This window comes from Parus major, chromosome 2 (assembly GCF_001522545.3).
Source record: "Parus major isolate Abel chromosome 2, Parus_major1.1, whole genome shotgun sequence".
In the NCBI taxonomy this organism is placed as follows: domain Eukaryota; kingdom Metazoa; phylum Chordata; class Aves; order Passeriformes; family Paridae; genus Parus; species Parus major.
This window is the reverse complement of record NC_031769.1, coordinates 8,801,257-8,817,854: the sequence shown is the minus strand read 5'-3', so window position 1 is coordinate 8,817,854 and position 16,598 is coordinate 8,801,257. Positions and strand designations below refer to the sequence as shown.

The 16,598-nt window shown below is 37.2% G+C and overlaps 1 protein-coding gene across 1 annotated transcript in view; it reads left to right on the top strand.

Annotated features, from left to right (window-relative positions):
* PTPRN2 (protein tyrosine phosphatase receptor type N2) overlaps positions 1-16,598 on the top strand; it is a 564,688-nt gene that overhangs the window by 319,691 nt on the left and 228,399 nt on the right. The window contains exon 12 of the mRNA XM_015651707.1: positions 11,657-11,721. Coding sequence (XP_015507193.1) covers positions 11,657-11,721 — 65 coding nt within the window. The remainder of the gene's footprint in view (positions 1-11,656; positions 11,722-16,598) is intronic.

Sequence of the window (16,598 nt, the reverse complement as noted above, 5' to 3'; positions counted from 1 at the left end):
AATTGGTTTCAAAACAGGCTGTGAGTACTGAATGAAAAAATCCATATATTAAAGTATTTTGTGACATAATTCCAGTACAGAAAAGCACTTTAATCATTTGGTAAACAAAAATAAGATGCTGTAGTTTGTACTTAGTAAAAACCATTCTCAGTATTTTAAAATTAATGAAATATTTTACAACTGTCATTTTAAGTCTTCTATTCTCTCACTTGGAATTTTTCTAGGTCAATTTTAACACTCTGTGTTAGTATTACTACCATGTTATATTCTAGACTGCATAAAATTCGTAAAAACATATGAATGGAGAAAAAATACTGGTTTGTGGGTTTTTTTAGGAGAAAATCCAAAATTAATTTTGTGTTTGAAATTACACTTTCAGAATCATAGGAAAACACTACTCTAAAATGTTACTTTTTTGTTTTAGTCTGGGTGACTCAGCCTGTGGTTAGGAGAGTTTTCCCTTTCCTTCCATGTTGACTTTCTACCCATTAATTTGATATCCCTCTTCCTCTAAAGATCCCCTACCTACTTCTGTATCAAGGAAGTCAGTTCCTGGAGGCTTTGCATCAACCCCCAACTGCTTTTGGGGTATCATGGCTGTATATCAAATGGATGGAGACATTGTGTGTGTATGTGAATTATGTCTTTCTCAGAGAGGATGAGGCTCTGTGAAGTGCCTCTCTCTATAATTTCCTTTGTAGTAATTTGCCCCAAGTCCTTTTGGTATGAGTCTTTTCAAAATTCTGGCCACATCTTTTTTATAATCTTGCCCAAGCAGTGGGCAGTATCAATTGAATTACCATTTAGACTTCTCTTCCTCAAGCTGAACAAACCCATGTGTCTCAGCCTCTCCTTGCTTTCATGTTCCATTCCCTTATTAGCCCTTCTCTGGACCATCTCTGGTTTGCTGATGTGTTTATTTTGTTGGAGACACAGAACTGGCTATAACAAAGCTGAACCTGTTACATGAATCAGTCACCAGGTAAAAAGGCAGTAGCTGCAAAGCTCTGCCTCTGGGTAAATGAAGCAAAATGCTGGTAAAGTTCTGCAAAGATAACAAGACAGAAATGCCCTTCATTCCCAGTGTTCAGAAAAGCAATAGAAGGGCACCAAGGAAATTCAAATTATGAAACATTCTTGATGAAATATTAATAAAACCATACTATGGTCTTAATTGCTATAATTTAACACCCTGTATGGTATAAATATTTCAGAAACATGGTAAAATGGAGCATTAAGAAGGGGTCAAGGGATAATAATATACATTAATCTTGATGGGTGGAGATGTATACCTCATACTTAATTTATGTTTATACTACAGCTCTGTATTCCTTTTTGAACAGTAGAGTGTGGAATAAGCTATATATATGCATCTTATATTAAGACATGCATGTTATGTGTATATGTGTAGATTATTGAAGGCATTTATAAAGTTCAGAGCTCTGGTGTGTAATATAAATATACAGGTATATAGATATCTATATCAATAGATATATAAAATAATTTTAAAATACCTTCACAACTGCATGTTCTCCTTTAGAAATGAGTCATGGATACAGCAGTCTACAAAAGGAAGAGGATCAGGAAATATGCAAACAACTTTCCCACAAAATTATTTCCTGAGGAAGTAATTATCTATACTGTTCTTGCAATAGCCACCTTTCTTTTTCAGTAGCAAATACTTATTTTAAGGCTAGTTTCCATGTATTTCCATGAAGAGGAAACCCTGGAAACAAACCTGTGCTATGGCTACAGTGTCAGGGAGGCAAAAGCATGGCTTTATTCAGTCTTAGGAGTACTTCACAGCCTGTCTTGAGTAGGACAGTGTCTGCCTGACAAACACAGCAGTCAGACAGAAGTCAGAAAAGGTTTCACTGAGCTTTTAACTCTCCTATAGGTTTTCACCCCATAAGAATGCTATTGTGCTAATTTTTTTCCGAAAATAGCATGCAGAAATTGCTTGAAATTGCTGGCACTCTAATAGTGACCTGTGCCCATGTATGCATAAAGCAGATAGGCATTTCATTTACATTTCTCGAAAATTGTATGCAGTAATGATTCCTATGTGTTAAATTGCATAATCCATACAAGTCTGACAGTCTTATAAAGGCTGTGGGCCAATGTCTCTTTTTGAATGTATCAGTGCCAATGAAAGAGGTTATCATACCCTTGGGAGAGGTTACTGCTGTCGTGTGTCTGCTGGTGGAGCTGCTCCTGTGGTCACTCTAAACCACGTCAGTCAAAATTGACCAAGTAGGCTCAATTAGTTTAAATAGCAGATTTTTTTTGCTAATGATGCACATTTTGAAAATACAAAGGATAAGGGGCTATTCATAAGAGGGTGTAGCTGGCATTTTGATGGACAGTGAACAGTTTGATCATCAGGGAAGACTCCTGATTCACAGCATTAGTCCACAGCCTCTCACTGTCATTTCACCCATCTTTAGTTTGAACATTATTGCAGTTGCTTCTGATTTCTTTTTAAAAACACAGCATGACAAAATGCTCTTCTTTTGGGATGTAGGATTCTCACACAAAGCACACAGAGATCTGGGACACAGAACAGCATTTTTCCCAACGAGAGGTTTATATTCAGATTTATAACCTGCTCAGATGGAGCTGGCACCATGGGGTGTGGCACAGCCTAGGTAGCCTTTTCTACGCTTCAAAGGGATGTCCTTAAAAATGTTCCCATAGCATTGCTAGGGGAGGGATGATGCCAGCAGAAACTCATTCCAATGAACACTGGGTTAAACCTACTGCAAAGGAGAGACCTCTCCATCACCATTTACAGAATGGGAGAGCTTTGCCTTTGCTTCCAGCACTTCTGGGGGAGTTGATCAGGGTGTCCTTTTCTGCCATTTCTCCTTATTTTAAACCCTGCCAATAAGTCTCTTCTCCCCCTAAAAGTGAAACAGTGAAAGTGCTGCAGCTCTTAAAGGATTTATAAGGCTTAGCTGAACACATCACTTCCCATGCCAAAAAATAAGAGAAAGAGTGTTGTGTGAATGGAGGCAGCTTTGGCATTCTGCTGTTCTCTTGTCTGATATCCATTCCTTGTTTTCTCTAACCCTCTGCCACCAATTACTGTCTACTCGTTTGGTAGATAGGACCTCTTTTGCACAGGATCCACCTTTTAGCAGCATGTTAGCACAGTGCCTTTGGCCCAGTGATTCTGACCATGAAAAGCATTGTTGGTGAGGTTGTAATAATCATCATATTTTGAGTACTGCAAAGAAGCCATCCTTCACACACTCAGATCTTTCCTTTTAAATCCTTCTCCTCATTCCCATCAAATGTTCGTACCTGCAGACACAGGCACATTCAAATCCTGTAAATGCATTTAGGACAGAGTTATCTCTGTAGGCAAACATTTATCTTCCTCATTTTGCATTTCACCCATCCGAGGATAAAAATAATGTGTTTTTATTAAATGGTTAAAGTTTATATTCTTCAAAAAATATTTGGCCTGTATTTCTGAATATAAGGGTTCTTCCATTCTTTCTGATTTTCAAGAATTCCTTTTAAAGGTAATGCAGTAGCCTCCAGAATTTTCATGTAAGCAGAATTATGAAAAACTGTTCTGAGAAACAATGGGCAAGTTAACATCGTCCCTATTCACTCTCATCTGAAAGCTTTATTGTGACTCTTGTTACTAGTGGCATCCTTGGTAATAAATATTTTCATTTTATTCTGAGGCACAGCAAATAGATTTTGTTAGTGAATGACCTTGTGCATTAGCTGTGCTATTCATGATTTAGTGAGCCAGTCAGTTGAAATATTGCTAATGTTTTTGTGACTCAGTCTTGTTACATTTGTGCCACGAGGATGACATTAAGTGTAGTCGTAGATGAATAACAAATAATGTGTCTCAAAGTTGTGTTTTGGATCATTAAAGAAATGAACCTACAGGGTGCTGTTTTATTAACTGAGGAAATGACTGGGAAAAAAATGACAGTTCTTGAATGTGTATTTATTAAAAATAACATTTGGCATGCTGAGAATTAGTGGTAGTGTCTGTTAAATTTTTCATAAACCAGTGCAAATACACCACAGTGTCCATCCAAAGATTTTGACAGATTTTAAATAAGTGTAAGAATAATTCATACATTTCTTACTGTTTCAGGCTGACTCAAAACAGTGCAAATGGGAGAATGCTAAAAAAAGTAGAGCATAACAAAGATGAGGATTAATAATTAGATGCTAATACAGTATTTTAAAATATTATGTATTATTATAATATGAAATAGGGTCAGTGTACTTTCCAGGGATACCCTAGGGAGGAGTGGATTGCTTCTTTAAAAGTGCAACAACTATTCTTGGATTTGTTTTCCTGAGTCTGTTTCTTTTGTGTTCAAAAATAATGGAAAGTCTAGAAAAAGTATCTTATAGACTTCTGGAGAGATGGTTTAGTCCTTTCCTTTTCCCCAGTAACACATCATGTATTCTAAAGAAACCACAGAAGGTCAGTTAAGATCACAGGGTTTCCTGATTTTCTACAAAGCTACAACCATAATTATCAACCTCTGGATTACTTCAGTGGTTCTTTCTGCTTATTTAAAAATAATTAATCACAAAGAGGAGATGCAATGGATATCCTGAGAGATCAAAATGAGTTATATGAAAGAAGAGGCTATTCAAAGAGAAGGGAAAAGCAAATACAAAACTAGAATATTACATACTCTTGAAAAGCTGAGTTATTGCTATTCTCTGCTTGTTGTTGTTGTTGTTGTTTTTAATATTATTTTCAGCCCAAGAAAATTAAAGCAATCTGTTGAATTCTTGACTATAAATAAAACAAGGCAGGAAACCTGTTCTTGTATACTGCTATTCCAAAACCTTGTCTGTTTAAAAGGAAAAAAGATGTAGCCTTAAGCTTGTCTTATGGACTGTTGCTTTTCACAGTGCAGTGAAGGTGAGGAGGCCAAAAGTGCTCTTCATGGGAAGGGTAAGAAAGGTCCAGGTGGTCTTTCTTGCCCACCTGGGACCATGAATCTTGCTTTCTGGTTTTTAAATGTTGAGGTTGGTTTAAATGATGGTGAACTTTGACATTAAGCTAAGCAGGGGCTTTAAAAAGGACAATTAATAGTTGATCTACACGTTAGCAATCATCCAGAACTAACTCTGCAGAGAAGCACTGCACTGGCAGTCACAGCACTTTGGTCTACCTGAAACTGCTCTGCTCCAGTTTCAGCTCAACATGCTGCAATTTGTTTCATCTGAATTTTCTGTTCAGAGCTGAAACTTGTCAAGGAATATTTAAGTGAACAAATTTTGATGTGAAAAGTGGAATGACACTTCTTTTTTTTCATTTTCTGCTAACACTGGCTGAATTGGTACAACTTTTGCTATAAATAATGGATAAGTGTTTTAAGTATGCAAGCGAGTTGTTACACATACATGCACTGCACTCTGTCAAGTAACGTGCAGCATTGGATTGTCACTGTTAAAATGGTCAGTAGTGTTAAAAATTGTCACTGTTATGCATTCATTGAAATATATTTTGTGTTTCTAAAGCATATACAATGTATAACAACATATATATACATCTATATACATATATACATACATGTACACGCATATGCATATATACAACATATAACAAAATATACATATCCAGAGCATGGTTATTTTTGTTATTCCTCAAAACTCTTCTTTTGATGGACACCAATCTGCTTATATTGTTTAAGAGAATATTTTTGATAACGGGTTCTTGAAGCTCTGCCAAAAAGAAGTGTTTAGGATAGATAAAGGTTTTTCATTCCTACAGCTCTAATTCATAGAATCTGGGTTTGTTCATACTTCAGAAACAGAATCATCCTCATACCACATCACAAAAATCTCTCTCTGCAGCCATGGCATTGTCTATTGAAATGTTTCACTGCTTAAGTATTCTGGAGCTTGTGTACATGTGTTTCTTACAAGGGAATGCCTGTGGAAAAAAAATAGGATTGGTTGATGCAGAAGGCCTTTCCAGGCATATATTTATAAATATATCATAAATAAACTATACCTATCTCAGGATGGGATAAGTAAACCTCTGGTGATATCTATTTACTTCTCTTGGCAATGCAGGAGATTTGACAGATTCCTTAGTTGAGACAGCAAAATTTGTAGAGATGGATCCCATCATGAAGCAAAAAAGCTCCAGAGAAATAAAAAAATGTCATTTCATACATCCCAAATGCCTTTACTGCAATTTAAATATCAGGTTTTAGAATAGCAGTGTGCCTCATATTAAAGGAAGGTTAAAGGAAGAAATACAATTGAACAGTTATTTATTGAAGAAGTGGAAATAAGTCAATACGAGCAGTCATGCAGAAAGAATGTATTTAAAATACATCCCTAATCTATGCAAAGACACAGGTATCTGAGGTCCTGCTGTATAAAATCATTGCTGCTCTATCATTGAATATTACCTGGGCATGGGGTGTAAGAGGCAGGTGGTTTAGAATGGGAAAAGTGACATTGCTTCAGTGGATAAGTTTAAAAAATATACAGCTCTTGACAGTTATTCAAGTATGGCCCAATTTCCCACTTAGGGAAACATGCAGAGTTGCTATTTCCCTTTCCCTCTGTATATATTTTTTGTACAGAATTAAAGACAAACAGAGGTGGAAAATTCCTTGATTGTGAGCATGGAGATTTAGCTGCCTCATACCAAAATCTGTGAGAACGCAAAGGTGCACAGGGAGTGGTGAGCATGGTCTGAATTTCCATCTGTAGGTTTTATTGGCTAGAGCAGGTTGTAAAGGATGTGTGCTCTCAAAATTGCTGGAGATGCAAACAATATTTTAAATTACTCCAGGCAGCAAGGTACTGCATCTGAACAGATTGAAAGCTGAAATGTTGATATCAGAAATTAAATTAATGCACATGAGATTGAAACAATATCTAATTAAAATCACTTGAAAAATGACTTGAAAATTGAATATGACATAGTATTTAGCAGACTGTTCCTAGCACAGCGATGCAGCTTTGACTTTTCTGCAACCATTTCCATTCCAGGCCTGGCTGCCAGTTAAATAGAAATTACACATGAAGCAGCTATCTCATGCCATCACTCTGTAAAGATTGGAGGACAAAATACCTTGTGTTTTGTTTTATTGAGTGAGCCTGCAGCTTGTGTACTTGTTCCTCACTAATTGTAACATTTAAAATTTAAAAATTTAAAAATTAGTACAAGCACTCTTCTTCTCACTTTATCTGGCCACTTGAGTTGGTCATTCTTGTCCTGAGCTGATGCATTTTGAATATTCCATGTTATGCTTTTTGATGTGCTGTACATATGCGTGGCACAGTGTGTGGCCCTGCCAAAGACAAAGGCACACTCTCTGAACCCTGCTATGAAGAACTTTCCAAATATTCAAGGGTTCCTTGTAGGGGAGGAGAAAGAAAAGTCTAAGTTGATGTAAATAAATGTAACATTTGCTTCTTTTAGAGATTCTTGTTAAAAAGCAAAAAGCTATAATAAGCACCATCTCTCTGGAATTTCTGTCCTCCTTTTCTCTTTCCTTTTTTCAGAGAGGAAGATAAATGAAATTCTTCTAAATGTGGCTCTTTTAAAGGAGCCCTACAACAAGTTGATGGGAAGAAAACAGTGATTGTAGGACTCATCTGACAGCCTACAGTAAATCTGAATTAGTTGCCCTCAATTTATTGACTGGAAGTCCAGTCAATATTAGTTAGCAAGTCTAGAGCATGAATTTGCTCATTTTAAAATGGGCAGGTAATAGAGGGAATCATATGCCCCTAGGTACTTTTTTTCCTACATTCAATTAAATACAACACATGCAAAGTCAGACACCAAAAATCAAGTTTTCCTGGTGAGTGATGCCATCTTCCCAAAAACATTTTTCATATTTAAGGGTAGTTCTTCCTTGGGGTAGGTAAATCCTGCAACAGCCTGAGGAGGCTTCCTGCTGAAACCCTTTCCCTGGTTCCCTTTCCCTCCCTGGTGCCAGCGTGTGCTCCCATGAGCCAGCTGGAGGGTGCAGCTGTGCTTGGCAGCCTGCTTGATGGAAAATCTTTTTCCAGAAGTGCAGTAATGAGGCTGGGGCTCAGCTCAGAGCCCTCCATAACTTGCTCCTTCTAATAACTGGTGGACTCTGAGGTTAAACCTGCCAAACCCACACACTCCAATTCCTGACTGTGCCACTGACAGATAACTTTGCTAAAGGAAATAAACGTTTGCCCTCAGAAAACAATCAGACCTCCCTCAGGTTAGTGAAGACTGAGCGGTGACAATCCCTACCCTTAAACACTCAGTAACACCCTCATCATGCTCTCTAATAGAGCAAAGCCATTAAGTTGTCCCCATTGTAATTTAGATCACAGAAGAGACTTCCACAGATTCTTTCAGGTTAAAATAACTGGTATACAGAGAGTAGGCAAAATTATTCTACTGTAGCTACGTGCTTAATTATATGGAATACTGCATAAATTGTCAAGTGCAAAGAATTATTCTGATAAATTAAAATACTAATTAAATAGGCTATTGCAGAATTTTCAGAACATTATAGGGCTCCGCTTCTTCAGGTAATTTGCATATCCTTCATCTAGTGAATTTAATTTAAAGGCCTCCCTTTCTGTGTGTTTGGAAGCTGTTTTTGTTTCAATGGAAGATTAAAAAATGGATTTATATGTTGCTAACTGGTTTGAGGGGGATTTTGTTGGGGTATTTTTTCTTTTTCATTTTCTTTTTTTTTTATTTTATTTTGAATAGCTTTTTTCTTATTATGCCTCTTTGGCGATGAGTTTGTCTGTTCTCCATTAGTATTATAGGACTTTAAACTGCAACCATAAAAAAATAACTTTGATGAAATGTGCAATATACCATGTTACCCAGAATTATAATTTCCACTTTCATAAAATTTTCAGCTGAAGCATCAGCTGCTGTATACTGCTATTTGAATAAAAGCTAGCCATTAGTACCCTAAAACATTTTCAAAAATTTGGGTCAACTTTCAGAGTAATTAGTAGCTTGTTCTTAATATTTGAATACATTTCCCACTTCTTCCATCTAATTATATTGACTGTATATTGTTGTTTTAAATTCTCCATTATAGCTCTGCATAGAAAAGGTTAAATGGTTGTAGTCACCGTTCCACAGCTTGAAGCAGCTGCTTGATATGTAGTCACTGCTTCAGCTACAGCACCATTTTTGACAGAATTTCTTGACCTTCCTGGGCAGCTTGTGGAGTTCAAGGTTAGCAAAAATTCTCTCCTGCACAGGCCTGGAGTGAGCACGCTGGAGACTGCTGGCTGTGTCTCTCCACAGTCTGACAGAGCCTGGCCTTGACCATTTTCCGGTTATGATTTAATCAATAACACCTCGTGCCTTCATGCTTCCTAATTTTGGCAGGGTTTGTGTTAGCATGGCTGTCAGACCTGTCCTTTGTGTTTCAGCCAATATCAAGGGGGGAAGCAGGGGTATTAAATAAACCTTTTTTGTTGTTGTTTTTTAATATCAAAGCTTCAATAATTAATGTCTGCAGGAAACCTATGAAAAGGAGGTCAAATCTGTAATAGTAATTATAAAATTCAGCGATTCAGCAGACCCAATATTTTCTATTAACTGTTCATGTGGTAAGAAATTACACAGTGGGATTTCAGCTTTCTTGTTTACTTATAGCCATTCATTTTGCAGCCACTCTGCTGTGCGGTTTTCTTTATCCTAATCTGCCAAAGAATCATTTGTTGGACCATTCAGTTTCTTTGAAGGAGGCTGTGGAACTTTCTCATTTTATAAATCTTTTACATCTTTGCACTTGGTAGAAATCTGCCTTTAATATGTTTTCTGGGTGTGAGGTGGTCAGTGTGGTAGTATGGCATATCTTTGCAAAGATTTACTGGGTTTTTTTTGGAAATTCAAACTGCACAAAATACACAACACTGCAAAACATGGTCTCAAATCGCATTTTTTAGTCAACTCTCCTTCACATGGTCCCTTTGGCTCTGGGTGGGATAAATACATTTGTGAATGTGTAAAGCATGGTACAGTTGTTAAGTATGTGAATATTTCATGCAGGGTTTAGGTTTCCATTCAGCAAAATGTGCATTTATGCTTTCTTACCTTGGGACTCCATGTTCCTTTCTGCTTCATCAGTGGCATATTAAAAAGATGCAAAAATAAAAGTGTCTGAATCTAAAATGTGTACAGAGCTTTCGTCTTTGTTTCAATTGAAGACAATATTCACCCTTTGCGAAAGGCAGTCAGAAAAATTTTTCTGTGTTAGAATTGCTAGAGGTGTAATTTCTTGAGTCTTTGCATGTAAAAACTCTTATAAAAATCTTTCTGTAAGTGTTGAGGTGGAGGGTAATGATCAAACTTACCTCTGGAATAAATGTGAGTCATCTGTGTTGCACTTTGGACAAACTCAGTAAAGTATCAGTTCACAATAATCTTGCTTCAAGAAATGTTTGCTGCAATCTGAGCTGTTTTGAATGTTTCAAATGGCAACAATTAAAGACAATTTATCACAAATTAAGAAAAATATGTTAATTCCTTTAAGTATTTTCATGTAAATTTACAGTGTGCAGTATGTCCTAGCACTTCTTGGCCTTTCTGATTGGAAGATTTGCTTTAGGCAATCAAAATTGAGAAGCTGCATCTATCAAATTTTGTCCATAATCAAAGAAAAGAGGTAGGTGCCTGCAGATACGTGTAAGATCTGTGGGATGACTCACCACAGTAAATGTGCATCCCTTTCCAAAGACAGCAGAGAGAACCCAGATGACTCACTTGGATTGCAGGCAGCTAAAGGAAGGAGAGGTTAACAAGGCTGCAAGGCTTCATTGCTCCTCATAAATAAATCAGGCGCCTGGGTTTTGGCCGCAAGTCCAACTGACAAAGTTTGAATCTAAAAGGTTAAAATCTTCCCATCCAGAATGGGATGGCATTACCCAAACACCCAGCTAGGAATAATCTCATCCTTGTGCTGTTCCCAGAACTTTGTTTCAGTACTGTTTTGTTGAGGTTTTAACAGTCACAGGGCCAAATCATATCACACCGCAGGTTTAAGAGAATGGGCAATTGTACAGCAGTGCTCATGCTCATGCCCTGAGATGCTTGGGTTGCAAGTATAATTGTAGTCTTAGTGATTATTACCTTTATTTAACTGTTTTATGCTGGGTTGCTTTAGTTTAGTTTTTAATGCTTTTACTGATATAGATGCTGATAAAGAGAAAAAACTAAATTAAAAAAAAAAGTACATTGCATCCTGGTGGTGTGAAATAAACTCTTTATTTTACCTGTGAGATATGAGTCTGTATTTGTTGTGAAAAGTTCTACACTATGACAGTGCTGTTTTCATGGTCTTCAATGCTCTGCTCTTCAATGCAAGGAAGTGGGAAGTATCCTCAGAAAAGAACTTTCCAAACAAATTGTGTATCTGTGCTAAATGATTGTAATATTGTGTAAAATAGAATTAGCTTGGTGTTCTTTTTCTCATAATAATGAGCAATTAATAGCATAAACATGCATTCAAAAAACTGACTAGCAGAGTTGCTCTCAGGGAATGGTATTCCATAGATGGAATAGGTAGGAACTGTCATGAATATATTGATGAAGGAAAGAAGGTTGGTGGGATATGCTGTAAAATCATACATATTCCAGCTTTCCTTTAACTCTCTCAATCTTAATTTTTCCTTATAGCCATAAACAAAGAGAAGCTTGAAAAAACAACTGGACTCAAAATTCTGCAGACTGGTGTGGGGGAGGTAAGTGGCTCTCAAGCATTTTACATTCTCAAAAATATTTTAGTTATTGGGATATTTTTAAGAAATTCTGGAGCTCATGAACATTTGTGAGCTACCAGTCTCATAGTGCTAAGGGCCTTTTTATGATACAGTTGCATCTGTCAAAATACAATCTGCTGCACAAATAGCACTGTATCCCACAGAGAAAAAAAAGTATCATCCTTATGAGAAAAGTGCAGCCAGCTTTAAGAAATGCAGTTTTTGCTTTGTTGTATCTCAGAAAAAATATCCCCAAAGATGAGCACAGCAACTGAAGTCATCATATTATTCCCCTTAGTTTTGATGGAGTGCTATCTCATCTAGATCAGTGAAAGTTTAAATTTGGGATAAAAAATCTTTAGATATCAGAGAAAATCTGATATCTGAATGTCTCGCTTATTTTGGATGTAACTTGAAACATAAATAAAACATGTGTCTGTTATTATAGTGATATCACTAAGCAAAAACTCCACTAAGCAGTTCATCATTTATTAATAAACATGATGTTATCTGCTAAGAACCTTGTATGAACTACAGTTGATTGCTAATTCTCGTGCTAATTTTGTGTACACAGTTATCTCTTTTTTTCCTTTTCATTTAAGTAGTTTTGCTAGTGGTGAATGCTCACAGGGCAAGGCAAATGCCTTTTTCTCATGATTGCATTATTCTAAGTATTAAAAATAATGAATTACTAGCTTCTAATATACTGAAGGAATAGGTTGTTTTCTTTCTTTACTGATTTTTGGGGTTTATATTTCTGATTTTTATCAGTTCATGCCTAAGAACTTAACTTGACAAGATTTGTGAGGTTCACTGTGCAACTTCATTCACGTTATTGAAAGACTTGGTCCTGAAGAGGAAATAACACCGAGACCTGATGTGATGCTGAGGGCCAAAGCTCAAAGAATTAGAACTTGGAAACAAAGATAGGTGAAATCATCAGAAGATGAAAGCCAGCATTTCTCCTTAATTGATTTATCTAGGAATGTTTCTTATGGGTGCATAACCTTAGAAACTGGGAAGTCCATCCTGGGGCATGATGTGCACCTCAGGCTGCGTCCTGACTTCAGGCCAGGCTGAAGTTTGTTCTTGTGCTGTCTGCAGCCCCTGGTTTCTGTTAAATAACAGGAGAGCCAGGATTGGGGTGCAGGCTCTGGAAGCCAGACTCAGTATCATTTTACCCAAGGGGACTCACCCATGCTAATGAAATACCTCCATGTATTTTGTTCAATTCCAGTCATTGAATGGATTCCAGTCTGCTGTGAAATCAGCTGGAGAATGAAAGTCCACTTCAGATGCTTTCTGTTAAATCAGTTTTTGTATTATATGTGGTCAATGGAGAAAAAATTCCCTTTTGGATTGTTGGAATGCAGGAAGTTTTCACCTGCTAAATGTATCATTAATCCCCATTGTAGCAGTAGGGTTACTGTAACCATGGCAGTCTAAGGATGTGCTGCAGCTATTACCTTAAGGACTTCCTGAATTCTAAGACCAGCTAACAGAGTGGGAAAAAATGAAGGGTTCTTAGGCCAGAGACCTCACCAGCCTGGTTCTTGTGTTTGGTTTAGAAAAAGTCACTGTAGAACTCACCTTCCATATATTTAAGCTGTCATAATCTCTTTTAAAAATACCACTGATTGGATTAATGAAGACTTTGACAGAATTTTGTGCTTTACACTCTACCAAGTATTTGTTGTTAAAAGGCAAAAAGTGAAAACTGGTTAAACCAAGTGAAGCAGACATTTTTGCCTAAATATATTCCAGGTTATATCAAAAAGAGGGTGATCAACAGAGAAAGATCCAAGTGGTTTGGACCAAGTAAGGGGATGGAAGAACACTTATTCAGTTGCTTATGTATTTTGTTGGGTGTGAATTCTCCCAGCTGTGCATATTCCCCTTTCTATGTCTTATCAGACATGATAGTGTACATAATGAATACGTTTCTGTGGTCTCACATAAACAAAAAAAAAGAGGAGTGCTGTAGCCAAGCTGTTTCTCTGTTGATACAGTATCAGATTCAGGTGATTTCAGGTTAAATTTAACTATGGTAATCCAGTTTTGCAGTTTGTGTTTTATTCACCCTGATGAATAATTATTATTGAACTAATAGAAAGTATGTATTTAAAGATAATGAAGGAGCTTCTTGTTGAATTCCTTTTACTTCACACTGGAGTTAGGAATGGAATTATATATAATGGTGACAGTAAATCAAAGTCAAGATGTTCTAATCAAAAGTACTTAGAAAAACTTTAATAGAGAATGAGAAATGGCCTTTTTGTTTGGACAGCAGGTGAGATGCATGACAAAGTTAATGGATATATAATCTTCACATGCAGGCCTGTAAAATAAAAAGGATTGATTTTGCAAGGCAATTTTCGTATCTGAAATACCTCAAGAGAAATATAGCCCAGAAGGTTGTGGCAAATGGAACTGCTGTCCAAACAAATGCAGGGACTCTCCTAAGCTCAGCAGCAATTCATGTGTGGCTCTGGACAATGGAATTTGTTTTAGATGTCAATCTATGATAATAGGATTTGTGTCACAGGAAGGAATGTGTGGACACTAGTGACTTACTAGTCACTTCCTTGGCTGTGCTAGAAGGAAACCGTGTCTTCCTCTGTGGAGATGGGGAATGCTTCTCAGAGCTCCTCAATCTCTCTCTTTCCCCTATCTCAAGAAAAACATTTCAAAAGCAACAACAGATTATAAAATTCACACCAAGCTTACTGAGCCATTTGGTCAAGTCCAGGGAGGGCTGATGAATTGTTTTCATGTCACTGCATAAACACATGCTATATAGTCATTAACAACATGGGTCTGGACTCTACCACAGCTGTAATGCAGTTCATCATCTTTATGTCATGTGAAAGATTCCCACAGCTTCTGATCCTTTTGGCTAGGTCTGAGTTAGCTGCATTGTGTCAGTTTAGGGTAGGCTCTGCTTTAGCAGGATTAAAAATTAGTTCCTAAACTGCAACTTCAGAAGCTGCTCATGTTTCAGGATGTTGGCTTAAAAGTTCTGTACATTTCATGGGAAGGTGTGGGTGATAAAGTGAAAGGCCTTGTCTGGACTGTGGGCAAGCAGAGCTTTTTTCAGGCCTTTATAGAACACACTTTACTGGTATTTCCACAGTACATACACCTCAACATCAAACATTTGCAGCAGAATATTCAACACTATGGAGATCCAGAGAGTTAGATTAGAGTTTGATATGATGTGTATCACTGTTAAAATGAGAATTATTTTGACACTTATCTTGTTTGCAGGAAGGCTGTTATACCAGAAAACCAGAATAACTCTGCTGTAGAGAAAACCAGTGCTGAGGTTGTAATCTTGAGGATCCGTGCATTGCTGTATGACTGCCTATCTCTGGAATTACATTTGCCAAGATGTTTCTTTTTTATTTGCAGTTTTCCAGCACCTATAGCAGGAGCTGCAAAAAACTAAAACTAAAAAACCTGTAGAACTCCTCTACAGTATCCATGAGAGATTTGTTGGTCTCATTGTCATGCATGTTTGTGCCACACAAATCTATCACAAGCGCTTCACACCTTCTTGTTTATTCAGAAACAAAGAAGCTTTGAGATATTTTATTTTGATCTCCTACACATGAAATAAATCTCTGAAGTCCTGAGGTCATCTTCAGCTGTTCAAGGACTTCCTATAGCTGAGTGTCCATGAGGGTATGAATGCATGTGTTGCGATGTTTAGATGTCTATTTGCCTAAGACCATGAAATACACTGGTAAAGACTGAAGAGCTAAATAGCATTTAAGCAGGACCCATAACTGTGTTCTCCTCTGCCCCAGTTTGATGTGAACCACTACTTGAGTAGAAATTGTTGCTTTGCATGTCTGAGCACTCCTGCGAGATCTTGGGGACAATATTTTGTCTCACATAGAGGGAAAGGCTCCTTAACAGATGCACAGCTCCACCTGACCCTTCTCAAGTTCAGGAATCAGCAGCAGCAGAAGCCTCAGTCCCACACCAACATTATTCCAACTGGGCTTGTGCCCAGGAGTTCCTCTCCAGCCCCAGGGAGCTCAGCAGACACCACGAGCCACAGCCCTGCACAGGGCTCACCATGTCAGGTATCCTTCAGCATCTTTTAGGAACTTAACTACTTCTATCTCTTCACATAAGCAATGGTGAATTATTACAGGAGCACAGTATTTTTAAGTTCAATTCCATGCTCAGGTTGACTGTGACCAGAATTACTGTGACATGGACAAATGTTTATTCAGCTTTTGGCTGAAATTTGTTTTTCAACCACGGTTTCAGAATAACAAGTCAGGCTCTCCAGTGGCTCAAGAAAGTGTAATCAGGTTTTGGGGTATAAGAGCCTGTGATTTGAATAATCAATGAATAAGGCCTGAAAGAAACCAAGGAAATGGCACTGTTGATGTCATGAACTGAGAAAACAGCACCCACTTCAGAATAAGTTATATTAAATTACTTTTTTCAATTTCTCAGTAAGAATGCACAAGAATAAACTAATCATTGGAATCATAACTTCATCTGTAGGATTTGAATCATGGCTCTCATATGGCAGACATAAAAATTAGAACAGTTTTCTAAAGCAAATGGAAATAACCCAAAATATATGAAAAATGAGTTCTTCACCATACCTCTAGATGTTCTAAAATAGAGCAGTGATATTTTGACATGTTTCAGGATAGTCTCATTTATAGATATTTTGATAGGTGTAGAATTATGTTGATGTTGCAGAAAGTGATGCTACTACAATGAAGAAATCTGCGTTTAAAAATTCTAGTGAAGCTAGAGGACATGATAAGACAGACTTTCCAGTCATGTGCAAGCTTCTGAGGCAGCAGTCAGGTTTCTAGCTTCTTATCTTC